Source organism: Podarcis pityusensis (assembly GCF_964106645.2).
Source record: "Podarcis pityusensis genome assembly, chromosome: 6".
Taxonomy (NCBI): Eukaryota; Metazoa; Chordata; class Lepidosauria; order Squamata; family Lacertidae; genus Podarcis; species Podarcis pityusensis.
Window position 1 is genome coordinate 14548086 of NC_138030.1, and position 26655 is coordinate 14574740.

Consider the following 26655-nt stretch of genomic DNA (forward strand, 5'->3'; position numbering starts at 1 on the left):
CCTCTGGCGGGCGCTCACGTGCTTTACCCGGTTGGTCCTTTCCTTTGCAGGCTGTGTCTGTCCGCAGGAGCCGCTGCTTTTAGGTTATTGCAAGGCGGCTTCCGATGCTCGGGCGGTTCCGCGATTAGGCTGTTGCTCCAGTTTAGCCAAAGGTAACAATTTTGGCTGAAGGCACGCAGGAGGGAAAAATCTGGATTCTAAAAATTATTATTACTTGTGAGGTGTTGGGAAGTTTGCTCAACGACGAATCTGGATGCATCTAATTTTGCATTTTACCTGCTTTTGAAGGGGGTTAACAGGTGACCAGGTGTAAGGGAATGGTAAATTTTGAAGTGCAGGAGCTCGTCGTGACGCCCCCTATAGGCACGTCTCCAAGGAGAGTTCAGTTCCTTGTTCTCAAGAGCCGTCCAAAAGAGCAGCTAGCTAGCTGTGTTGGTCTGTTACCATTCGCGCGCGCACCCCAAGGCAGCACAGTACGTAGCATAAAGACCATTTGACTACATCAGCAATGTTATATATCGCTTCCTGGGGAGGAAACTGCTAAACTCAGTGATCTTCACTTCTAACAACTCCACTGAACTTAGTGATTCTTTCTTCTGACTATATTGGTTCAACTTGAAAAACATATTTAATAAGAGGTATTTAATAAAGATCTTCCTCCAGCTGAAATGCAATCTTTAGCATTTAATTAGAAAGCAAACAATTTTGTAGAGAAGTGTTACCATTTAAACAAGTGTAAATTAGGAAGCCCATCAAAACTAAAGTACTCAGTCTCTGATAATTTTCCTCATTCTCTGACTTCCTCTATGCCAGTCGTCCCAAACCTTGTTGTTTAGTCGTGTCCGGCTCTTCGTGACCCCATGGACCAGAGCACGCCAGGCACTCCTGTCTTCCACTGCCTCCCGCAGTTTGGTCAAACTCATGTTGGTAGTTTCGAGAACACTGTCCAACCACTTACCAAACCTAGCTACCGCCAGATGTCTTGGACTAACAGCTCCCAGTAGCCCCAGCAAGCACAAATGTTACTGCAGCACAGTTGAACAACTGGAGGACATTAGGGAATGCTGCTCTGGGGTTCTATGTCACAACCACACTTAAAAGCCTCATAGTCACCTCATTCACATGCCAAAGCAAGAAAGATCCATCAACTACCCTGGTGTTCCTACTTTGAAAAGTTCTGGCACTGCACTCCCATGCATTGAGCCACTTCAATACTACTGCAAGTGCCTGTGAAATATTGAATGTTTGCATATGTTTCCATTTTTCTAGGAAATTTTATAAAGATGAGGAATAATCATTTTATAGTTTTTTATCTTGTGGTTAATTTGCAATTGTCTGTAAGCTGAAATAAATGAATATATGATACATCATGTCCTAACAGTATTTGCAACAATAGTTTGCATTAAAAATAGCAGTTTTGTATCTTGAATTATGAGAAATTAATCAAGGTTTTAAATTAAATGTTAGAACATATCCTCTTTGCCTTTCTGTAAGAATCACTTTTTATTTTTAACAATTTGCAATTAGTACATATTAGGTGACTGCAATATAATGTGGATTCATGGAAGGAAATTATCATTCTTTCCAATTTAAAAAAAAGATCAAAGGCAAAAACAAATGCACCCCAAATTGTTAAAAAAAATTCTGCAGCTTTTCAATTAGGATTGCATGAAACTTTTTTACAGTGATGCATGAAATGTTTTAACAGTTGGCTGAATATTCATATCCATCCACCGAACTGCAATTTATTTGGCAAATACACTCTGGAAAGATAATCGGATGAAAAATACGTCAATGCTTGAATTTCAGCCTTCATTTTGCATGTTGCCATAATATCTAGCTGTAAAGGAAAGCATTGGAAATTAAACTTCTATTGAAATTGATATGATGCATATATTACACTTACAGTGATCTAGAAGAGTAACTGTGCCACATAAGAAACAAAAGAGTTTTGTTCAGTTTCAAGTTATTTCATAGTATAAAAACAAACCTTTATTGTACAAGAGCAGCTTTTGGCCACAATTGAGTATGTACTGTGTAAGTGAACTGAAACCATTGATTTTGATTGACTTTAGAATGCATATGTTTGTGTTGGATTATGGTCTTAATCTCTTTTTACTTGTAGTAATTTCCTTTTTTTTTACATTATGCATGGCAATTTACAGCTCAATCCTATCAGCTGCTACTGCTGCAGTAAAATCAAAAGCTTGCACTGCAACAAATAAAGCAGCTTACTGTTGAGTTGTGGGTGAACATATCAGACAACACAGCGATTCTCCAAACAGCTCTTGTTTATTCACAGGTCAGAACAGAACTGAACTGAAGGGTTCAGCCGCCCTGCTTATATAGAGCTCCAGTACAACGTAACTGTAACAACTTTCTGTAACTATCTAATCACTGAACGTCACTTTCGATCCCTTATTTGCATATGTGGACCTGAACTATCTACAGTATCCCCCTGCTGGCCCAGGGTGAGAACTTTAGTATATAACACTATATGAATCAAAGTAGTCAGATATATTAAGATCTGTAACGTCTTTTCTTGTTTCCTGTTTGTAGTTTATTTGGTGGTATAATTAATAATAAACTGTCTTTCATTACAATTACAGTCAGTGGGAGGACAGGTGGGCAATGTGCTTAATAAATCATGCATTTGTTAGTGAACTGTATTTTTATGTGGCTTTGGCTCACAGGCACATATGACTTCAGTTTAGTTGTGGTAGCTGAACTCCAAGATCACAAAAAGCCATGGACAGGCTTTACAAATATGCAGCATGCTTATTGTCCCTTTTATAAGGCCTAAATACTGATTTAAATACCAAGGATTTATTCTACCTATATAAACCTGGAAGGCCTTGAAAGGATTGGCTATTGGCTATTGCTGAGAAAATAACTAATAACTTAAAAGTGATAAACGGACAAGCATGACTGGACAAATCTTATGCAATACAGTAGCTGTTTATTCAATACACAAATGAAAGTGGTCTTAAAGATAAACTATTTGCGACGGATAAACCTTAGTGCTGTATATAACCAATAAAGGTTTTTTAAAATACAATCTATACCTGGGATCTGTTAGTCTGCTTTTCTTTTCCATTGTCTTTAGTATTCACATTAATACACTCCTGTCTCAATAGTGCATTATCTGGAGGCAGAGCCATGGGTTGTGTCAGTTGGTAGATTACACATAGCTAATTAGCAGAAAACATGAAATTTGATTCAAAAGTGCTCTAATAGTTGAAAGCCCTTGCACAGTAATTTCCAGTTGCCTGACAGCCAGCTGGCTATGGGGTGCTTGGGAAATGTTGTACAAGGGATTTTGATAGGTGAGTGAGATAACACACGTGTCAATAATCTGATGTCATAATGACAGTTTATTGATATATGGGATGTCTCACCCACCTGTCAAATTTGGCCTGTTGGGGTCAGGCCAATCTGGCCTACTGAACCGGAAAAGGTTCCCCACCCCTATGCTAGCTGTTACACATGAGTTTGTGGAATAAATTTCTCCTCCCAGTTGCTTGGATCCAAGCAATAATTTGGAAACCTAGTTCTGATTTGAGTTTGGTAGTTGATTGCAAACCATGGCTTCTTCATTAAACACCATGCTATTAAACTGTTGTTTGGGATGATGTATGAATTTTCCTCCTACTCTACACAGAAAGAATATGTTACCTCAATTAGAATCACATAATTCTATTATTCTAATTAAGGTAACATATTCTTTCTGTGTAGAGTAAGAGGGAAAATGAGTTCAAGAAGCTCAAAAAATAATAAATAGTAAAAAAATGTACATACTTCTTTTTTCCATGCTGATTGATAAGCAATATAAGGTCTTGTATTCAAACTTTCCAGTTTACTTTGATCTTGTTTAGTCAATGGAATCAATGCAGTCTTGGGTATACTCAGTCTGAAAGGCAGATAGATGAATCTGACTACTGTATCTTATTTTTCACACTTGTTTAAAAATATTTTCATGAATCTACACACTGAAATAAAAGGAGTGGGGCACTGATTGAAAAACCCTCCCTCTTACCCTGTAGCTGTCCATGTGTATTTTATACAGAATAATCCAACAGAAGTTTCCCAGTTTTGTGGGATTTTAAGTAAATGTATTGTTTTTGGTTTCATTTTTGTGAAAGAATGAGGGAAATTAAAGTTCTTAGAAAAGTAACTAACCTGTCAAAATCAGATGGAAGAAGGCCAAGCCATCTTATAGCAGGAACTGTGAGGCGATGGGCTTCAAATGACATAGACTGAAATGTGAAAAAAACACTTCTCGTTTACTCTGTTCTTATGTGTGTGTTTTTTTAAAAAAATAATATTTATTAGTAGTTTTCAGAATTATAAGAAGAAAAACATTTTAAAAAAATAAAAAACAACACTATAATAGACAAAAAGAAAAGAAAAAACACAAAAACCAATACAACAATACAACAAAAAGATAAAAAGAAAAAAGAAAACAACACAAATCCCAAATTACATATCCAAAACTTCCATTTGCTTGTTTCATTGACTTCCTCACACCTCCCTTTTTGTATTCTAGTTTAATTAGTTATTTCAGCAAATTCTTTCCATCTTTCTCAATTTTTGTTAAAAAATTCATCCTAACCTAATTTAATCTAATAATTAACTCAACAAGTCCTTTCCATCTTTCCCCATATTCTATTATTCACATTACCTTAATTAATTTAACCTTATCTTACCCTAATACACCTTAAAGCTTGAATCTTAGTTATCAAATATACATTACTCCTGATATCATTTCTGCTAAAGTCATATAGTTTCATTCCAACATTTTCCCTTATATTCATTAATTTTTAGCCAATTCCCCAAATAGAAAATTTTCTTTATAAATTTTCTTTCAATCTTCATCCAACGTCCCTTCTTCCTGGTCTCGGATCGTGTCAGTCCTTACTGCCCATTCCATCTAGTCCATCAACCTGGAAGCCTTATGTCCGAGGCCCTTAAGTCTCTTCCATGTCCCTTCTGCAATTCTTCTTCTTCTTGTTTATACTTGCCCTTTTCCTTGTCTTTTGTTGGTCTCTTTCTTACTTTCTTTCCTTTCTCATTGAGGGGTAGGCCTCTGGGGGATTCCAAGCCAAAATTTTCTCCATCTCCCTTCATCAAACCCTCCCATTCCCCACAGTCCCACTCCCCACAATCCTCAATATAGTCCAAAAAGTATTTAAAAGCATATTCCAAGGTCTCTCCAACGTTGGGAACCTCCTCAACTCCAGACTCCCCTGGCCCACTCCAACTTCAATCTTCAATGACAGCGGCTCATACTCCTGTAGGGCCTCGGGACTCTCCATTTGTATTATTTGGGGTGCAACCTCATCCTCCTCCATTATCTTCTGCACTTGCCCAGTCAGTACAGATTCATGAGTTGGTCCCTGGATAATTTCTGTATCAATATTCCCTGTTTGCCCACAGTTATTAACTGCAACAGTCAAATCCATTTTCTCATTCATCAAGTCCATCTTCTCATGCATCTGTTCCAGCAGGGCACTTGTCTTGCATAAGGCAAGCACCCAGTCTTCTTTCCAACTCATCTTTAGTCAAGGTCAGAAAAGCCTGTTCCCACGGTCTTAATCTCACATCTGTTGAGCCCTCAAATGTACTGCAGCAACAATTTGACAAGCTCCCTCTAGAGGAGGCAATTTCTATTTGTATCCTTTTTTTTTAGGCAAGTCCAACAAAGGAAAATTACTTTCGTTTTTCAGATATTTTTCAGATATTTTGTTTCTTTAGGATGCAAAAGGCAACATTGGAATCAGCTTGTTTCTCTTCTTTAGCTATCTGTCAAAATATCCCATTCACAGTCAATGAACCTCTCCAACAATTTCTGTCTCTGACACCCCGTTCCCAGGTTAGAGACGGTGGAAACTTATCCTTCTTCACTCCCTCTCCTGCTAGGGTTGAACAAAGTTCCCCCCCTTTTCTCCTGCTTCCAAGGGGGTTTCAGTAATTCTAAATGAAGAAAATTTAGACTTTTTTGACAGCTTTCCAGGCTTTAGCTTACAAAGTTTTTGCTTTAATCTATATACAAAAAGCGGAAGGCAGACTTCCTGTTTTGAACCTTCCCGCTTCGTTACCAAATTAAGAAATTTCTTGATCCAATTTTCCGTTTCTACTCACGGGTACTTGTTTTAAATCCAATTGTCCACAGGAAAAAGTCAGCGCTCTCCGGCAATGGCTGTGCGGCTACACTCCGTGAAAGTAGCAGTCAGTTTGCAGCACCGCGCTTCTCACCCCACTTCGCTCCGGAGCCCCTAAATGGGATTCCCTGCGAGTAGGGGGGCGCTCCTGGTGCCCTGCCGAACCCCACGTTCCCAGGCTTCCTCCGCCTGGGATTTCTAGCGGGTCCCCACCTTCGCCGCGGCGGGAAGACCCAGTTTCCACGGAGCCCGTTCCTCCAGACGGAGGAACTCCGCCATTCACCGATGGCGCTGACCCGGAAGTCCCCTCGTTTACTCTGTTCTTATGACAGTACTCTCCACTTACCTGTCTTGCAAATATCTAGATAAGCTTTATTATTTATTCGTGTGAATGGAGCATCCCATGCCAAGACTTGTTTTGATTTTTATGTGTTTGTCTCATTAAGTTCTATTTTGTTATTGGGGTTATATGTATAAAATTAAATAATAATAATAATAATAATAATAATAATAATAATAATTTATTATTTGTACCCCGCCCATCTGGCTGGGTTTCCCCAGCCACTCTGGGCGGCTTCCATAGAAACAAAAAATACAAAATAAAAATACTTTTTTTTTAAAAAAAGAAAAATGTCAGCTTGGAAGTTTATCTGACAAAGATATTGGTGGTAGTAGGATAGACAATAGGTAAATTATAGCCTCTTTCTATTGAGATAACTGGTTTTAGGTGAGCTTCAGTCCTTCTATTAAAAAACCCATCAGAATCCTGTTTTCTAGTCACATCTATCCAGGATGAGGAATCTCCATCTAAAAGTTCACGACCCATGCTCATTTTGGTAGAGATGCAGGTATACTATGTTATACTAGGGTTCAGGGACCCTCCTAAACCCTAGAAATTAATAAATAGTAGGATTTTGATTATTTGGGTTGTGAAGGGAGAAATACAAACTGCAGAAGAATTCCTAGGCTAGCCTATGCAAAAAAGAAAAGAAAAGGGGGGGAAAGAGAGACCTGGCTAAGTCAAGGATATTAAGAAACAATACAGGGCCATTGAGGGCCATTGGCAATGTAAGAGAACTGTCCTTCCCTCCTGTCCTGAGGTGTGAACAGAGACTGGGGGTTGGACGGTTGCTAGGGTAACTGGGTATGAGGTGACGGTAAAAGAGTATTTTTAGCAAGGTATGCTGGGAACAAGAAGGGAGAACAAAAAGAGAGATCCACGTTGGGCAGGCTGGCTGAAGGCATCTTACCCCCTCCAGATCCTGGCACTGATCCTGACCTACCGCCTTCAGATCCTGGCACTGATTGCTGTGGATCTATTCTTCATAAACTAAGCCCCTCAGGACCCTTTCCTTCTATGCACTTGGCTGCATTCAAAAGCCCACTTACCTGGAAGTAGGTCTCATTGAATTCAGTAGAACTTACTTCTGAGTAGACATGGCTAGGCTTACGCTGTAAACCCAATTCAACTTTAGTTTACTTGGCAGGATCAGTCTAGGAGTGCAGGGCAGCCCTTCCAATGGAGAAGCAATGAAGACTCACATCGCCTATATGCTCCAGGGGGAAGTGCCATCCCAAGGTTAAGAGCCCTACAGGAGCCTCATGAGAATGAGTTATAACCCCTGATAATTTTGGTTGCCCCACTCTGCACCATTTTTACTTCTACAATGTATTTTTGGAGATAGGGTGAACAGAACTATACAAAATACTCTAAATGTGGTTACAACATAAATTTGTATCAGAACTTTATTATACAATTTCATTTTCAATTCTTTCTTTTGTAATTTCTAGCATGGGTGTCATCCTTTTCACAGCTGCTACACACTGAATTGACATTTTCCATCAACTGCAGTCCCAAAAGATATAAGACTTTGGTCCAGAAACAATGTAGACCAAAATAAGACATAACGTATTAGTCCTGCTTAAATAAACCAGCAATAGTTTTCCTATATCACATTTTAGCTAGAAATGGTGCAACAGAATTTTGAATTTAAAGTTGTAAAAAACTTACCACAGAACCATACTTGTAGATACACATTATTTCAATACCTAATATAAAGATGATATGAAATGTAAATTGAGGTATACCTATTGGGGGGCAGATTTGGTTCATAGAATGCCCCATTTCACTTTTGGTTGGGGCAATAGCATTAGTCCACTGGAGGAGCACTTCTGGGCTGGGCAGAAATATATCTCCACTTCATCTAAACTCCCCTCCCCAGCATGTTGGATAGGATTTTGGATTGAGCCACCATTGGTGTTTTGAATACATGGTTGCATTTTTTTGAAAGGTGAAAATAAATCAATGTATGGTTTAGCAATGTATCTTAATTGTAAATCTTTGTATACCAAAATAGTGCTATGAATTATTAATAGATATGTTGCCTTCCCAATTTTTTTCAGTAGGGCAGAGTTCCTAACTCTGGTTTTGCAGAAATCATGCCAATGTCAGGTAGGGGGCACTTGGAAGGCTGCCAACTCTGCCCGCTTCTGCAGCTAAGTTCACTTTTGTTTTCAGAAGAAAGCTTGGGAGGGATGATGGATTGCTGGGTGGGAAAATGTTAAGTATCTCATTCCAATTTTCTCCTGAAAGTGTTCCCAGCATCATTTTACAAGGGAGCCATGAGACTGAGAGAACTGTTTCTATCATAAAGTCTTATTCTGCTCTTAGACTACTCTATCTTTATAAATTATATGGTGAGGAGGACTATCTTCATTTCCATTTCTCACACTTACCATGTGGATCACCATCCATGAGAGCAAAGATAGGCACATGGCATGTATCCCATAACTTTCTGACTAGAAGCCTTGTGTTGACATCCGGCACACCTTTTCCCTAAGGAAATAATGGCTAAGTAGAGTTTATATAATTATCAATGTTTTGAATATATATTGAGAAATCATTGCACTACCAGTCAAATAAGTTCCAGAGTTACAAAATGTTAGCTACATACCGTAATTATTATGCATGGGGACATTTTACTGCAGAAGTTGTCATCCAGCAGTCTCTGAAAAGTTGCATCTTTTTCAACAATTAGAATAAATTTTGCTTCTGTGATCAAATCTATAAAATTAAGGCCACAAATATTGATGGGATTCCATTGTGCCATACAATTAAGTGTTGAATACTGTAGTAAATAACTTAGTATCAGAGACAATATTTTAAAGAGAAAAAGAAGTACAAATTTTATATTGGTCTTTGTCTCTCTTTAGAAGAAAAACCCTCCCCCAGTCTACAGATAGATGTTTTCCTTAAAGGATACTTCTCATTCCTTCTACATTAGATGGTACGGCTACCTAAAACAACAAAAGGCAAAGTACCAAAAAATAAAGATATGGAATTTAATAATTAGATAAACAGAAACAGGAATAAATCATCTAAAGGCCTTAACTGTTAATTTCCAATATAGTTTTCTACATTAATAATTGCTTTATAGACTCCATGTGTATTGATGGATACTGCACGTGCAGAAACAACCTTCTTGACCTTCGGACCCACTATTGGTTTTGTCCACTCAATCTACCAGTCCATCTTCATATGCAGGGGAAATCCCTACCTCACTGAGTGTTTGAGACCCATCAGCTACCCTCACCTGGTTTAGCTGGTTAGTTGAAGATATTCCTGAGCACTGCTGCGTGATGACAGCTTCCAGGAGCCACAGTTGAGATCTAACTGCAGGGTGGGACCAAAGGTGGACAAACTGCTCCAGAAGGAGCACAATGTCTCCCCCATCAGAGGTACTACCCCACCCTTAACACCCCATATTGCATTTATATCCCACTATTCTTTTCCAAAGAGTTCAAGGTAGTGGGCATGGTTCTCCCCCTTCTCATGTAATTCCCAAAACATCCCTGTGAGGTAGGTTAGACTGAGGGAAGACAGTGACTAGCCCAAGGTCACCCAGCGAGCTTTGTTGCCAACTGGGGGTTCAAACCCTGGTCTCCCAGGTCCATGTTTGACACTCTAACCATGAAATCAATGTGCCCAAAACACTCTTCCCAAATAATAACTTTGTTTTATGCTGAAATTTGCATATGGCCACTAGAAAGGGCAAACGTTAAACATCCTGATGACAGATGTTTACAGACACTTTAAACTGCTGTATTTTCCATTTGTTTTATTGCCTTTCAGCTATTATTCAACTCAAGTGAGATATGAGTTCCAGAGTTATGGAAAAGGTTGTTAACATTTCATATCTCATATTGGAATTTGTCTCAATATGGCAAACATATGGAGAAAGAAACAGGGAAGGAGATGGGGGAGGGGAGAAATTGGCATAAACACCTATATACTGTAAGCTGAAGTGTGTGGCCTTACTGTTTAACCATTATATCATTGCAGGTGTTCAAGATAGAACATCTGGACATACTAAAATATAAGGATACCCTGAGAAATATTAATCTTGAAGGAACCTTATATTTAGTCCTAGAAAAGGAAATATGTCTTACGTTGCTCATATAGTTATTTTTTCTCCATTGGAATGAATGGGCCAGATTGTGTGCACTAGGGAACTGAATGCATGTGGTTCTCTGAGTGAGAAGCTTATTTTTAAGTAATGTATTCCATCCTATCTTGCACCACTTGACTTATTAAAGCATCTCCACTGTGTATGGCTGGGTGGATCCACGGTGTGGCCAATGCATCTTTGTGGGAGGAAGTGGTCCTGGTCTTCTTGAAAAAGGCAGTGATTGAACTTCTGAAAAAGCCCACTCTGGATGAACTGTGTTTTTTTTAAATGTTTTTGTGAATGAAAAAAAATTATATATGGTTTGTTGTTGATATGTATTGTTAAATATTTTTGAAATGTTTCATTAATACAGTGGTACCTTGGTTGTCAAACTTAATCTGTTCCGGGAGTCTGTTCGACTCCCGGAACCATTCGAAAACCAAGGTGTGGCTTCCTATTGACTGCAAGAGCTTCCTGTACTCAATTGGAAGCCACGGAGGACGTCTGGCTTCTGAAAAATGTTTGCAAGCCGGAACACTCCCTTCCAGGTTAGCGGCGTTCGGGAACTGATTTGTTCAGGAGCCAAGCTGTTCAACAACCAAGGTACCACTGTAGAAATAAATAGTGTATTCTAGTCAAAGGTAACAGCTTTAGTAAAAGGAAATTTCAACATTGACTCTGTGTCCATGACCCTGTTCACATGTCACAATACTGTATAAAGTATGGATTGTGGGGACTGTGCAAGCATACTAGCTTCTAGAGAGGATGGCTTAATGTGTCATCCAGACCTGAGACTGTGGTGAAAGAGAGACCTTAAGCACGATCTACAGTTCAGCTGATGGCTTTGTTGCCCTGCTGCACTGAGCTATGAAGCCTGGGGAGGAGCAAAGCAGGTGCAATCTCCTCTATGGAAGCCAGCTCATTTGCACTAAGCCACAGTTTGGCTTAGTTTTATGTGTGAATGTGGCCAGTGTTAATCCATGTTTTAGTAACCTCTGAACTATGTGAACCATGTATTGCCAGAGTCATGTGCCCTGGGCATATGCTTTCCTCCTTTGTGTGTAAGGTGAGGAGAAACTTCTGTTCCTGATTTCTGGCAAATCATAGTTTGCTATTTCATCTGAACCTGTCAAACAATCATTTGCCAATGGCTTCTTATTGTGGTTTGTGGGCAACGATGGCTTGTGCAAATGATCCCCTACTAGACTTGGATTCCACAGTAAAGTAGTTTGATTCTAGCCATGATGGAATGCTTCAAATCTCATTTCTTTATATGGGTTTAGTATTATATCTGAAATCAAGGTTTAGTGTTATATCTGAACATGGCCTTATAATTTGATAGTATTTTCATATATACTGGATGTTTTCAAGAGACATCAGGAATTTAAAAGGATTTAGAATAAATGTTATTAACTTTATTAAAATGCCATCATTTAATTTCTCTCTCCCAAAAGATCTTGATCTATACATATAGAGTAGAACATCTTCAAAGCATACATTGGTTTATGAAGTGTTGAGATTTTATATGTTTACTATTAAGACGTTGCAACATCTTTGAATATTTTATGGATTTGGACAGGCATTCTGTTACGGTTCTAAGAGAAGCAATAGCTAAGGAACAATTGGTTTTAACCCCTTTTCTTACACTGCTCCAACATTTTCTTAGACAGTCTCTGCTGCTTAAGTTGTAGTCAAACATCAATTGCAAACTAAAATATGGATACTATATTAGGACTCCTGAGAAAGAATAGGAGTTCCCCAACTCTTGAGGAAATATTATAATATACAAAATGCATTGAGCAATCATTTATCTTTTGCAAATATTTGAAATCACCTCCTTTATTTGCTCAGCTGCAAAACCTCAATTGCATATTTATTTATATAATATGTAAATTAATTAACCAAAACTATTCTCTTCCAACACTACAAATTCTATGATTCTATTATTCTAAGGAATTAGTAATACATACTGTTGTACTGCAGCTACAATTCACTTTTGTACCATCTTCTTCAACATAACTTAGATTACCAGCAATGCAACCTTTGCTGGTAGACAGCTGTGGGGGAAAAAATGTGAATTAGCTTGTCTGTTTTTGGGCTCAATCTGATTTTGGAAATAAGTTGCTTACTGTAGAACTCCATTCACTTTCCAAGTCCCTTTTGACAACTGGTTTCCCAAAATCCTGCCATCTCACTTACAGGGCTGGCACTACAACACAAAGTGGGAAGAGAAAGGTTTCTTCCTGCCCATTGTTGCAGTGGCACTCACTGTCTATTTTCTGACACTGAAGCAGCCCCTGTAGTTTTTTCAAGGGCCACTGCAATGTCAACATGTTAAGCATAGAAAGGAAAGTATGGCAAGGGGGGTGAGTGGAGAGAGACCAACCTGTCTTCTTGGCAGCCTACAGGAGTGCTGCCACCAGACAGAGGGAAAGACCTCACTTTCCTCTTCTGTGTCTTGCAGCTACCACTGCACTGATGAGAATGGTAGGTAGAACAGGTTGGGGACTAAAATGAAAGCTGGAGAAAAATTTAGAAGCTGTAATACCATCTCAAATGTGAGGTGAGTCTTACAGGCCTATGAAACTTGTATTTCTGAGCCCATAAGTAAATGTTTTGTTGTCATCCTTAATGGTTACAGTGTACCACAGAAATAAAGAATAATGTTGCATACTGTAGAAATAAATAAAAGTAATGCTTATACAATTCAGAACACAGGTGTGAATAATAAAAATAGTTTCGTAAAGAAATTATAATTTTTTGTTAGCTATGACTTCTGTGATTAGATGATTGAACAAGTAACTCTTGAATCACTAGATCTAGGAATAATTACAGAACAGACATTGTCAAATATTCAAAGAATGCTGATGTCATGCTGTGTTTGCTTTAGAGAAGTTGAACAGTTCAATGAGAAAGCAATGAAAGTTGCAAAAGAGAAAAGTAAATAAGAATAAATGAAGCTATTGCAAATTCTGTTCCTTATAAATATCTGGGATGCTCACAATCTGGAGGCCTTGAGCTGTCAGAAATATGTGTACTGTGTTAGATATATAGAACATGTATAATGATATGAATATTATAGAAGTATTTAAAATCAAAATTGCTGACTATGCTTAGAGTCAAAACTGCCTGTCCAAAGCAGTGTACGTAAGCAGCAAGAACCTTGCAACTATGTTCTTTAACAGGAGACTAATAGTTGGCCAGATAAGAGGAGGAAAACATGTTGGAATGTAATGGTAAGGAGTTAGCACAAACAAGGAGAATTGCCAAGGACAAGTTTGGGAGGGAAAGGTAACAGAATATGCAAGCCAAAACCTGCTGAAAAGGAATGATTGAGGATGGCATCTTAATAAGATAACGGGAGTTTCTAAGTGGAAAACAACTCCAAATATGGTGTGTCCAATTGGAAGGCCAGGTAGAGTATCCACAAGCTGTTCACACATTGCTTTAGCCAATAATGTTGCATAAATGATACGGGCAAGAGGATTTCATGTATTTACCTGATAGAAGAAGAGTATATAAGAAGAGCCTGAGAGCATGTACTGTTGTCAGACCATGCTTGTGGCAATAGCCTCGTGGCTGACCATTCAGCGCTGTCTTAATGATTAATAATTCTCTGTTGAGCCTACCTTGTGTACCTGACTCCTCTTTCCTTAGAGGCTTTTGGCAGTCTACTTCAAGGAAGGAGCCCTAGGAATTTTCCTAACAGAGCCGAGACACTAATTGGTGAGGTATTAAGCATTTTTTGATTGTAGCAATGTACCAGGCTTTCTTATTTCTCTCCTTATTGGCATCGTCAGCTAGAAATAGTCAGTGCAAAAACTTTCTTGGCCTATTTGTGCCTTCTACAGCTTCAAATGATAATAATTTGCTGTACTTTTCCAAATGTGATACATTTTTACAGATCATGTAATAAAACTTTTTTGATACTTAACAATATGCAGACTCCTTCTTGGGATCTTGAGCATACAGGAAATGTCATTGGTAATGTCGTCCACTACTCTTTGGTTACCAAAATGTGCTGTATCAGTGTAAAATATATCTCTGTCAAGATACAAAATATTGTCATTCAAAAATAAATGAAATAATAATAGTACCATAAACATTGATGTTACATAGGGAATATAGTCTAAGTACTTAAATACCATGCATATTATCTTCTACCACCTGCCTTCCTAAACTGATATCAATCCAACAATCATAGCCTTGGTCCAAACAAGTACTTTCCATGTATAAGACGTCCCCATGTATAAGATGAGCCCAATTTTTTTGAACCCAAAATTAAGAAAACAATATTTTAACAGCAGAGCATGGCCCACCAGCTCAGGGGCATCTGAGCAGAGAAAGGGGGGCATCCCTTACTTCACCCGCCCTGCAGAAAGGGATCATGCTACTGAGCTGCCTCAGGGCAGCCTTGCCAGTCGCCCATGAGGTGGGCTCTTTCTGGCCAAGCTGAAAGCAGCCACCTTGAGGTGTTCAGCAACTGCAAGTCAGCTGCGCTTTTTGCAGTCACACGAATCTGGCTCTGCAACAGGGGGGAGCTGGTGGGAAGGCACACCTGGGGAGGTGCTGGTGGCCTGGGCACATAGTCCCCACTATGACTGACCTGTGGATCGGGACCACAAGGTGCTCCTCCTCCTCCAGCTCCCTCCCCAGGTGGAAAGTGTTGCAACAGGCAAGTGTTAGCCCCACAAGCGTGTTCTGGCATTCACCATCCATGTATAAGACAACGACCACCAATGTTTGACTAAAAAACTTCAGCAAAAAACATTGTCTTATACATGGAAAAATATGGCATATGCTGTGAAGAATGGGAATGAGGAAACCTTTAAATCAACATTTCAAGGTCCATGACAAAATTAAATGACAAGGGCTATGACTTTTCACTGTCCAGACACAGTGCTCATACATTAAGTAGTTTCTGAGTTGTTTGCTCTAAAAGATGTAAAAAGTTTGAAATACTTCATTATATATATTTAGACACCAGGCAAAAACATTCATCTTCTCCCACACCTTTAGCTAATTAAACTGTGTGTGGCAGGGTGGGGGGTGGTATTGTTTTTGTTTATGACTATGTTATGCATTTTTATGTTTTTATATTGTAAACTGCCACGTGATCCTCGAATGAAGGGTGGTCTATACATTTAATAAATAAATAAACTAAGTAACCCTGAGATCAGATTCTCCTTCCTCAGGAAATGAGATTCAGGACTTAAGTGCGAAGGGGAACTGGATGCGGGGCCAATCCTAAAGCACATCCACAAGATGTGCCTATGGTAAATCCGCTCCACTTCCCAGTGGGGAGGAGTTGTGGTGGACTGCGTGGCCACCCACTCCCCACCGGGGGAGGGGGACCTTGTCCCCTGTTGCCTGGGGGAACCTGGCCACGTCAGAGCCTGGTCAACCAATCCGCTGGCCGGGGGGGGCGTGGCTGGAGCTGCTTCCTCAATCACCCGCCCTCCCTATTTTGCAGGTTAGGCGATGGCCTTGCTATGGACTTTGGTTGGTCGCTTTGGTTGTCTGAGGGGCCTGGTAGGAATTTTTCCACTTGGCAAATTGGCACTGGCCACTTGGTTTTTGCCTACCTCATAGCAATCGTCACAACTTTTAGGGTTGCAGTTAGGCATTGTTTGACCTTGTGTGGGGGGAGGGGAGGTGTGGCCATCACCTGCCCCTCCATGCTTAAGGGTATTCCGTTAAAGGAATCCGGGGGTGTAGATCTAGTCTGAAGCCCGGCTGGGGGCTAGGGCCTTGACACGACCCCGATGGAAACACCAGGGGGAGCTTGAGTTGGTTCGCATTGACAGGGTTCTCCCTACCGGTGGCTTACCCTTACTGGACTTCCTGCACACTGGGCAGGAGTCAGATATAGTCAGGTCCAATCAATGCCTAAGCCAGTACTGCTCACATTCTGTAATTTCAATAAAGTTGTAGCCCAAATTTGTCTAATAACATAAACCTAATATCCATGTCCTTTTGTGAGTTATTTCCAACGAGGGTGTGGCTGTGGGGTCTTGACACTCAACTGTGCCACTTTAACCCAAAGATGTTGTATTGCTGTCCTCTGACTCAGAGGACTCCATTCCAGAAGCTCCAATACAACCAGAGGCTCCCCTGCTCTGTCAACACACTGGTGTGAGCCAAGCCCCTTTAACTGAAGAGGCACTTTTCAGGAAAGGTGGAGTTTACTGCTCCTATATAAGACCTTGTCTATGGCTGATTGTTGCTGAAGCAACAGCTGAGTGCTAAAAACATTCAACCTGAGCTCAGCTTGCATCATAACAATACTTCACCTATACATACTGTGCCAAATCTGTTATATCACATTTTTAATTTTAAATGGTTATTTCAATTTTGCAGTTACATACAAAGTTATTATTACCTTTTTGTTGCATAAATGTTTGTCTGCACCATCTTGTAGATAATAGATAATATTTTAAGAAATAGAGCTGAAAAATAAAATAACAGCTAGTAAATATTACCAGCCATCTGAGTGTTTCTGAATAAAGATTGGTGTGCTCTTTTTATTTTAAAATGTATTATACTATTATGTCTATATATACTAATCAATGAAGTTTCTGCAAGGTTAGAAAAATGTACTTTGCTGTAATTACAAGTATCCTCTTTTTCAAATCGAAATCTTGAGGGTGAACAGGACTTTTGTAGTCCAATATTCCACTCTGTTCAGTGCCTGATTCCTACTATGAGGTAAACTATTCCTACTAAGTATGATTCCTACTATGAGGTAAACTTTCTGTCCCAAGCTTTGATGTGTAGTAGAAAAAAATGTTCAAACCTTTTTCAAATATTTCCTTTAATCAGTTACCCTGAGTCCAATCTAGTTTCAGTGCTAGTATGGTGCTCATCTTACAGCTAGCCTTGTTTGTCAAGGAACAAAAGGCAGTACACTTTAAGGCTCCTGATTGTTTCCCTGCAGTTGTACCTTTACCTGCCCCACATCAGATCTCACAGTCAGGTGTGGGCCAGGTGGGTGTGGTTTGGAGAAAATGGCCTTTTGTGCTAAATTAAGTCCCCTGCTGAGCCTAATTGGTCCACTTGCCTGGAGGTCCCCTACCTTTGCTCTATTGGGAAAATATAATCTTGGGTTTTCTGGGTGGCCTAAAAATACCTTAACCATTGGGAATTCAACTCCTGGTCATCTTTCCCCCCCCCCCAAAAATATATATATATTCACATCTACATTATTCCTAAGTTAGTTTGAGCAAAGGACATACAGAATAGTTTTACAGTAAAGGAAAAGTGTTTTAGTTGAATATTATATTGGTGTCTACTGTTCCAACACATTACAAAATGGGATATCTGAAAGAAGAATCTGTTGGGATTGTTGGACATATGTGCTGCGGAAGCTCAGTCAAGTGGTTAAGTTCACTGCAGAAAACCCATTTAGCAGAGTTTACTAGGCCAAAACCAACACACACTACTATACATAAACACACTATTTACAGATGTTACAAGCAGTCTTCTCTCTCTGAGCCCAGAGAGGGATCTTTGTTTCAAAGTTTTTGCTGTGTTGGAGTCCCCTCAGTGGCACTGAAGGGCCTGCTGATTCAAATGTGCTTCCAGTTGGTAACCCCAATACAGAGGAAGTCGCTTTAGCATCACTGACTAACTGATAATACTGTATTGAAACGGAAGATAGATAGATAGATGTAAAGACATGTTTTTTGTACAGTGGTGCCTCGCAAGACGAAAAGAATCCGTTCCGCGAGTCTCTTCGTCTTGCGGGTTTTTTCGTCTTGCGAAGCAAGCCCATTAGAGGTTTAGCTTAGCCGGCTTAAAGATCAGAAGCGGCTTAAAGATCAGCTGATAAGCGGCTTAACGATCAGCTGATAAGCGGCTTAGCATCAGCTGTTAAGCGGCTTAGCATCAGCTGTTAAGCGGCTTAGCATCAGCTGTTAAGTGGCTTAAAGATCAGCTGATAAGCGGCTTAGCATCAGCTGTTAAGCGGCTTAAAGATCAGCTGGTAAGCGGCTTAGCATCAGCTGTTAAGCGGTTTAGCGGCTTGGGAAAAAGGGGGGGAAAGGAAAAAACCCTGCAGGAACTCGCAAGACATTTTCGTCTTGCGAAGCAAGCACATAGGAAATTCGTTTTGCGAAGCACCTCCAAAACGGAAAACCCTTTCGTCTAGCGGGTTTTCCGTCTTGCGAGGCATTCGTATTGCGGGGCACCACTGTACTTCAGAATATTACATTAAAATAAAATAAATTAGTATATTGCTCAGTTTCTTAAACTTACCAAATTTTGGTGCTGATTTGGGACAGTCACTTCTTATTTTCCTTGTGGTACAATTACCAGTAGATGTCATCTGCAAACCTACAGAATCTGTAAACCTGTGGATGTGTAAACCAGTTCAGCTGTATGTTACTTTTCAGAATTGGTGTTATTATGTAAAGTTTAACACAAAAGAGGGTTGCTTCATGAATTCAGATAAGCAAAAGTCAAATGCTATCTCAAAGGAAGATGGATTTGGAAGAGTGTAATCAACTCTATGATTTAGAAAAGGGTTTGTCTCTCTGTTTATCATTTGTTTTCTATGTGTGTACGCCTTCCAAAATACTGTCCCCAAACTCAGCAAGAGGATTTCTAGGGTGGGATGGCAGACTTTCTTGCTGTTTGACACTGGGTGCCATTTGAATCAAAATGGTAAACCAAAACTTGACTTTGGTGTGACTTTCCCAGATTTTGGCCATAGATTCAGCTTGCCTCTGAATATATTGACACCAAGCTTGGCATGAAAGTTCCTGAGGTAAGGATGAGCAGGATCTACATTGACATTTTGGTGCCAGGGGCCATTTTGAATCAAGATGGTGGACCAAAACGTGACTTTGGCATGACTATGCCTGTTTTTTTGGCATAGGTTAGGCCATCACTCAAGATATCATCATGAAACTCAGCATGAGAGTTCCCAGAGTGGAGCGTTTAATTGATGGTGGTAGACTGAAATGTCATTTTGATATGACTTTGCCTGTTTTTTGGCATAGGTTTGACTGTCTCTTGACCAAATTGGGAAGAGGGTTCCGGAGCGGAAGGGTATTTTTGTTGATGTTTAGATGTCAGGCACCACTTTGAATCAAATTAGTGGACTAAAATGTGACTTTGGAGTAACACACCTGTTTTTGGTGTGATAAGTCAAAAACCACAAAATTCAATAATCCATTTAAAAATCACAATATTGTTTGGTTTCTAAAAATTCCCATGCACTCCTTGCTTGTAATTATATAAATGCACTGCACATGGTTAAATTAAACTGACATATTGTCAGATCTAGGTAAGGAATTAGAATAAATAAAATCTAGAGTCATGTAAACTGCCCTGAGATCCTAAATGTGACTAATAAATAATTTATTTCAACATAATGTACTTGAAATTTGGTCACAATGTTTATTTGCCATCCTGAATATTGTACTATATTTTCTAAATCTGGTGTGCCATGGTATGTGTGTAGCATTGATGAATAACAATCATAATTAACAAATTGTTGATAGGTATAATCCCAATGAAATTTGGAGTGGTATTATTAGGGAAAGTTTATATTGGTTTCGTTGCGCAAATGTGACATGACTGCATTTTCACTTTTTAAATGCACTGCTTTTTACGTCCTTAAGGTGGCAGAAGACACTGCACTGTAAAGCTACAGAAATGCCTATGATCCAGAAAAAAACCCTGACTTTTCTCTGCAGACTATTTCCATTCTTATCTTGCTCTACCCCTAGAAAAATACCTAAAGGTCAGCTATCATCTAAATAAAGCAGGTAAGATGTACATAGGTCATATCTGAAAGTATTTCCATACAAAACATAGATCTAATTTTAGACTAGTTGCACACAATCTAATCTCATGGTTTAAATTAGCATATAAAAAGTCCAAATGGGCTACACCTGAGACAAGTCATATTTCGAATATGCTTTCTTTACAATCATATCTGCAATTTCAGTTGTGGAATGTTGTGATTAAGCAACACAATTATTACATAGGAAGTTATTTTGGTTTACTGTGTAAGGTTCCTAAGCAAAACCTGTTGGGAGAGTCTAACCTTGGAGCCTTCTGCATACAGTGCATGTTTGCTATTAAATAACTAATCACAGTACAACACATTTAAGTCAGCTGCAAGTTAATTTCTCAAGTGTCTCAATGCAATATACGTAAAACGTGAGATGAATTGCTCTGGAACTGTTGCTATTGGGGATATCCTTGTAAACCAGATATAAATATGTAATTAGCTATTCAAAAACATCACTAAGAGATAATGATTCCATTGATTGATTGCATTTATATTCCAACTTGCCTCCAAGGAGCTCAAGGTGATGTACATGGTGCTCCTCCTCCTCATTTAATTCCCACAACAAACTTATGAGGTAGGTTACACTGAAAGGCAGTGACTGGCCCAAGGTGACCTAGTGAGCCTCATGGCTGAGTGGGGAATTAAACCCTGGTCTCCCAGATCCTAGTCCAAAACAGACTACTACACCACACTGTGTAGTGTTACATCCTTGTTCAACAGAAGCCCATGATTTCCCTATTACTTTGTAGTTTATGAGATACCACATATATTGGCAGTCCCTTTTTCTCTTTCTGATGTCTGTGGGTTGTATTTATGAATGGTTCTGCAGTCGTGGCTGCTTGAAATTTGGTATTGTTAATAACCATGTCAGTCCAGCACTGTTAATTTACTTCTACCAATTCCTCAGCTTTCTAGGGTTCATAATAGGGGGTTTAGGGCTGCATGAGTGGTGTGCACACTGTGGGTGCTAAGCCAAGTGAGGTGCCTTCTCAAAGCCCAGTAAGTTAGGCTCTGGGTTTGGGGAAGGAGACAGAGTCCTAGAGTCTCTTATCCATCTTTGGGAATGCAGCGCAAGGGCTTGGGTGTGTGTGTGTCAAATTTTGACCTTGCACAGGGTGCCATATTACCCAAGTCCACTGAGAGGTATAGACAGTTAATTTATTTATTGCTCACTGTCTGCTAAGATTCTAATGCTTCAAAACTTGTATTATCATCCACAGTCGGGACCTGTTCTTGGGACTTTTTTAAAAGCTCTGCAGCATTTGTGATTTTCACTGAAGCCATGGTGACCTTTAGCCAGATTGTCAGTTCATGCACTGACTGAAAACCACACACAGCAGATTGTAAGAATAAGTGTACAATTTTGTTGAAGATTTTTTTCAGGAAAACATTGTACCATGGCACAGGGCCTCATGAAACATGAAGAGGCAATGATAGAAGTTGTTAATGTTTTTGTATTTGTTTTATGCAGTACACCACCTTAATACTTGGTGTGATTAAGATGATAGTATATAATGTTATAAACAAACAAACAACATTTGTTACACACACACACGCACACGGTAAAATATACCTACTGTATATTTCCCCAGTTAGATCTGTTATTTAATATGAGAACGGGTGCTTCATTTCTGGATAGACTTGTGATAACATCTTCAATAACATTTTCAATTGCTCTAAGAACATCAGTGCTGAAACAAGTTATGACATAGAATGAAAGACTGCATCTATACCAGTTCCAAAGTCTACAATAAAATGTTGACATGCATAACTGCCTTAAGTATGTTAGATTTATGAAGCTGCAAGAAACATTTTACTGTACTTTTTTTGTTTCAGTACCCCTAGAAATCTTAATTTGCTATTTCATGTGTGTACAGTTCAAGCATTAGAAAGTACACTGCCTACCGCTTCTCATGATATTTCTTTTCAAGCAGCCAAACATTTGGATCAACTGGTTTAAAACTATGATTAATGTTTTAAATCAAATGATGTAATATTAACTTTGGCTAGGGTTTGACTTAACATGTTTTCAAATGCTGTAAACTTCAAAAAATGTTCAAGGGTATAATATAAGTACTTCCTCTCTACCATAGCACATTAACCTTTTGATCTGACACTTTGAATGAGTGCCTGTGGTTTTTAATTATATGTAGGTTTTGGCAGGATAACAACATTGTGTGTGTGGCGGGGGGAGATAAAGTGTGCAATGAACTGAACTAAGAACGGTAGTACTATAATGTTGTTCCCCATATAGCAAAATAGCAGATTGTGCGGAACCTCCTATAAACAAAAGGATATTTTTGCTTAATTTTATCAGCTCCCTTGCTCTCCAGCTGTAGAGCTGTGTATGTTATACAGAGCTGCCAGTTCATAGATGCTGTATGAATTTGTTAAAACTCTACCTACAACTTGTATCCATAGCCCAAGATATATAAGCTGAGATCTGGGGGGGGGGGGGGACGACCCAAAACGCCCTACATTAGGCCCTCACAATAACTTCCTTTAGCTCAGTGGTTGTTTTTTTACTTGAAAGTACACACCCATTACATATCACAAACCACTTTAGAGACTCTCCTTAGTTTCAAAAAATGATTTTTCATGAGAGTGGAGGTGGTGGGGTAGAAGGGAGTTTGGCTGAAGTTCAAAGAACACAAGTCCAAAGTTCCTTTTGGCATACAGAAATACTTGTGTGGTTCTTTGGATCCTGACCATAAACTTCTAACTCTGGATGATCACATTCAGTTGTGGATAAGAATGTGGTCCTTTTCTTAAATGGGAGCACATTGATGATATATATCACAGTGAACCTCAGACACTCATAATATGCTTCCTCTCTATTAAGGAAGTATAGTATTAAGTGCTTTTTGAAGATGATTGTATATTACTCATAATCTTACAAAGGAGGAAACTGGAAATGTTTTTGTTTTGTTAGAAAACTAGCATTTATCAAAATAAGATGGGATTGATATAGGCCCACACAATCCTCAGCTTTCAGATATATTTTCTCTAAAAAATGGTTAATGTGCCAGGTTGAAAAGTTTCAGAATAAGATTATTTGATGATTCCATTTATTCAACAGAAAAAGGTCATCAGCACTGCTCATTTGCTATGTTTCCTACTGGTACTTTTTATTATTGTATTTTATTTCTTTAGCACATTTATGCACCATTCCAGTGGCTTATTTGCAATCAATTAAAATAAGACATCCCTGCAAGCAAATTGAAAATCTTAAAGACAGAACACAAAAGGAAAGAAGAAGAAGAAGATTCATGCACCAATTCTTAAAGTTAAAAGGTGATTCTTGTTCCAGCTGGAACTTGGTAACTTTTTACCAAATTACTTCTGATTCCTTCAGTTTCTGCAGTTGCTGCAACGATCTTTTATGACCCATGTGCATTGAATTTTATCATAGTTCTGTATAAGGCAGATAATTTAGCCAGATAGGTTTTTGTTTCATCTTTAAAAATGTGTGGGTAAGTGAGCAGTGCCAAATGGTAGATCCAGGTTTCACATTCAGGCTTATTGTCTGCTGTTTGGGGCCAACATAAGTTGAGAGTACTTTAAAGGAGAAAGAGAAGGATTTGAATGGCATGCTCATTGGAACAAATCACATATGTTCTTTCTTTAATTTTAGCTCCCACTTCTTAAAGATGAAGTAACCTTTAAGAAGAAAAAGATACATTACTGGCCAAACATGCCAACTTAAAAAGCTCTCAGCATTAATTACAGAGAAATCTAAGCTGGGAACAGCAAGGCACTGCAGATGTATCACATGAGGATAAAGCCTGTCAGCTCATTTCCAACAAGTCACAGCATGAACATTATTTTTTCTTTCTTTTTTCTTTTGGCAGCACAAATAGAAATGCACTTAAATCATTATTTCACAACAGGAATAAAACAAACAAACCAAGTTACAGATTTAATCCTATAGCATGTGTGTTAAGTGAACAGTATGCACGTAGATTAGAATTATTTTAAATTAAATTTGGAAAACCATATGTTGCTTAAGACAAAGATATTAAAGTGCCAAATTTCTTATGCTAAATATATCCAGTGCATTAGTATGATAAATGCATACAGCACCAGAAGCACACTAGTGTGTGTGTGTGTGTGTGTGTGTGTGTAATCTGGTTATTATAACGTATCCTGCAATTGACTTTTGGGCGAAAACCCCTTGGGTGAAAACCCCTTGGACTTTTGGGCGAAAACATTCTACTAAATATGTATAGGTTCAGAGCCTACAAAATCAGACTGTGATTCCAGGTTGTTTGCTACATATATAGATGAAATTAATGTGAAAGAATGTGAGCACTCTAGATGTTCCTGTTTCCACTCTCAATTCAGCCATGGTCTATTAGACTGTGGGCTTAGGAGGTATATTTTTCCCAGTCTCAGACCTTTGCCGGTAGAGTTGTCCGGTCACATCCCAGGCTGCACAGATCATGTGTGGTTCTTGAACAGTTCCACAGTTGTGGACTCCCCTGTGAGGGAAGATTACAATTTCTGGGGTTTTTTAGTTTAGAAAAAAGGCAGGTAAGGGGGGAAGTTCAAGCTATGTAAAATTATGCATGGTGCAAGAAAAGTGGATAAAAAGATGTTTCTTGCTATGCAGGATGGACAAAAGGAAGTACTTCTATACATAGCACATAGTTAAACCTTCAAATATGCTTCCACAAGATTATGGACACCAGCTTCAGTGGCGTAGCGTGGGGGGTGCAGGGGGGGCCGGCCGCACCGGGCGCAACATCTGGGGGTTAGGGTTAGGGGGCGCAAATCCACTGGTTATGGGGCGCAAATCCATGGGTTAGGGGGCGCAAATTACTTGCCTTGCCCCGGGTGCTGACAACCCACGCTACGCCACTGACCAGCTTAGATGGTTGTATTTCATTAATTAATTGATCATTATTACTGTAATTTTATTTGCAATATGAGCTTGTTACGCTACTTATCTTGAGGAGGGTTCTGCAGGGGAGGAGATAATTGTGGGCTAGAAAGACCAATATTCACCAATTAATTTGTTTAGAAAATGGATATCCTGCTTTTCAATGGAATAATCTTCCAGGTGGTTTGCAACAAGTTGCAATAATACTCAAACAGGCAAAACAAAACCCAGCAGCTCTCTGTCTTTTACCAGTAGGCAGGGCTTACTTTCAGCTTTGTAATGCCAAATATCCAAAGCAACTTCATATTCTCAGAATATAACAGTTTAGAGGCAGTTCTGTGGTAATAATGTTGTCTTTTATTCGTGTTACGCCTGGCAATGGGGTAGGTGCTGCCACTGGGACTAAGCTGAAGAGTCAAGCATTCATTATTTCAATGTACTTTTGAGGGAAAGATCCTCCACTCTAATATCTCCCAACTGTTGGAACTAGAAAAGAGGAAGCATTAAGTGTATAAAAATGCAAGTGGTTAGGTCCAACATGTTTCAATTACAACCTTCTTTGGGATCACAGGACTGTGAAACAAAAACATGTTTGCTCTCCAAATACTTTGTTGCAAAACAGCACAAAAGTACTACAGATAAACTGCAGTTTCCGTACAATAAAGCTAGTTGCATGCTAGTAGCTGGGGTAGTTTCACCACAGACTGAGCTAAGTAGATGCCCCTCATTTCAGAGCACGAGTTTCATATTAGGTGATGACAGATCAGAAATCTCTTTCCCAATCCTTTGTGAAATGGCCATTCAATGGATGTCTCCCACATTGATGGAGTGAACTGTTTGCATATGCAAGCACCACATGTTACTGTTTTACCAGTGTCTGCTCTGTGGGCTTTTTTGAGGGACGAAGGAGAACGTGGGCAACAACACTGGCTACCTTCTTTCTCTTTTGTTTAATGTGGTGCGCTTTTTACAGAGAGAGAGAGAGACTCGCAGTGGGAGCAGCTTTCCATCTTGCCTGACTCTATGAGTCTTTACCTGGAGATCTCACAGCTCTGGCTGGCCACAAAGGGGCCATGCCTGCTTCCAAGTGTTACACCAGCTGCTTCCCTGAGTGAAAGTCGGTGTTTGTCCAATAACGTGAACAAGGACCAGTTCGTCTCTCCAGGGAAGGTCATGGCTAAAAGATGGAGCGAAGGCACTAAATGGAAGGCTAAGAAAATCTAAAGGGAAGCTATTCGTTGCTCGCCCCTCTCTGCTGATCCTTTTTTCGTGACGTTCCTGAAGCGGAGAGGCTCGCGCGCAAAACCAACGGTCTTTCCCGCCTTCTCCTAGATATTTTGGCGCGCGGGGGCGGGGGGGAGA

At 39.4% G+C, this 26655-nt stretch overlaps 1 protein-coding gene and 1 long non-coding RNA gene across 7 annotated transcripts; one reads left to right on the forward strand and one right to left on the reverse strand.

The window, feature by feature from the left end:
• The first annotated feature begins 53 nt into the window (after window positions 1-53).
• Window positions 54-3062, forward strand: LOC308480297. The gene is made up of 2 exons (XR_013988007.1): window positions 54-152; window positions 2166-3062. It is a non-coding gene; the product is annotated as an uncharacterized lncRNA (long non-coding RNA).
• SPO11 (SPO11 initiator of meiotic double strand breaks) lies at window positions 1477-26655 on the reverse strand. 6 transcript variants are annotated; one of them, XM_081011440.1, is made up of 13 exons: window positions 26329-26655; window positions 21989-22102; window positions 18866-18960; window positions 16992-17058; window positions 14545-14653; window positions 12580-12666; window positions 9425-9458; window positions 9116-9213; window positions 8898-8997; window positions 8173-8210; window positions 4180-4256; window positions 3799-3910; window positions 1477-1840 (listed from the first exon to the last, which is right to left on the reverse strand). In XM_081011440.1, exons 1-13 carry the CDS (start codon window positions 26466-26468, stop codon window positions 1721-1723), a joined length of 1191 nt encoding a protein of 396 aa, XP_080867566.1. In that variant the 5' UTR covers window positions 26469-26655; the 3' UTR covers window positions 1477-1720. The 6 variants fall into 6 exon arrangements, with proteins under 6 accessions (XP_080867566.1, XP_080867565.1, XP_080867570.1 ...); XM_081011439.1 differs by having other exon boundaries at window positions 9116-9225; window positions 26329-26652; XM_081011444.1 differs by lacking the exon at window positions 26329-26655 and adding an exon at window positions 25952-26148 and having other exon boundaries at window positions 9116-9225.

Bases quoted from the DNA above. Each gene is read 5' to 3' on its own strand.
- SPO11 (XM_081011439.1), bottom strand. From the start codon at position 26,468: ATGACCTTCCCTGGAGAGACGAACTGGTCCTTGTTCACGTTATTGGAC. The intron at 14,654-16,991 runs GTAATAATAACT...GTATCTTGACAG, and splicing joins AACATTTATGCAACAAAAAG to AGATATATTTTACACTGATA. The intron at 8,998-9,115 runs GTATGTAGCTAA...TTATTTCCTTAG, and splicing joins CCCCATGCATAATAATTACG to GGAAAAGGTGTGCCGGATGT.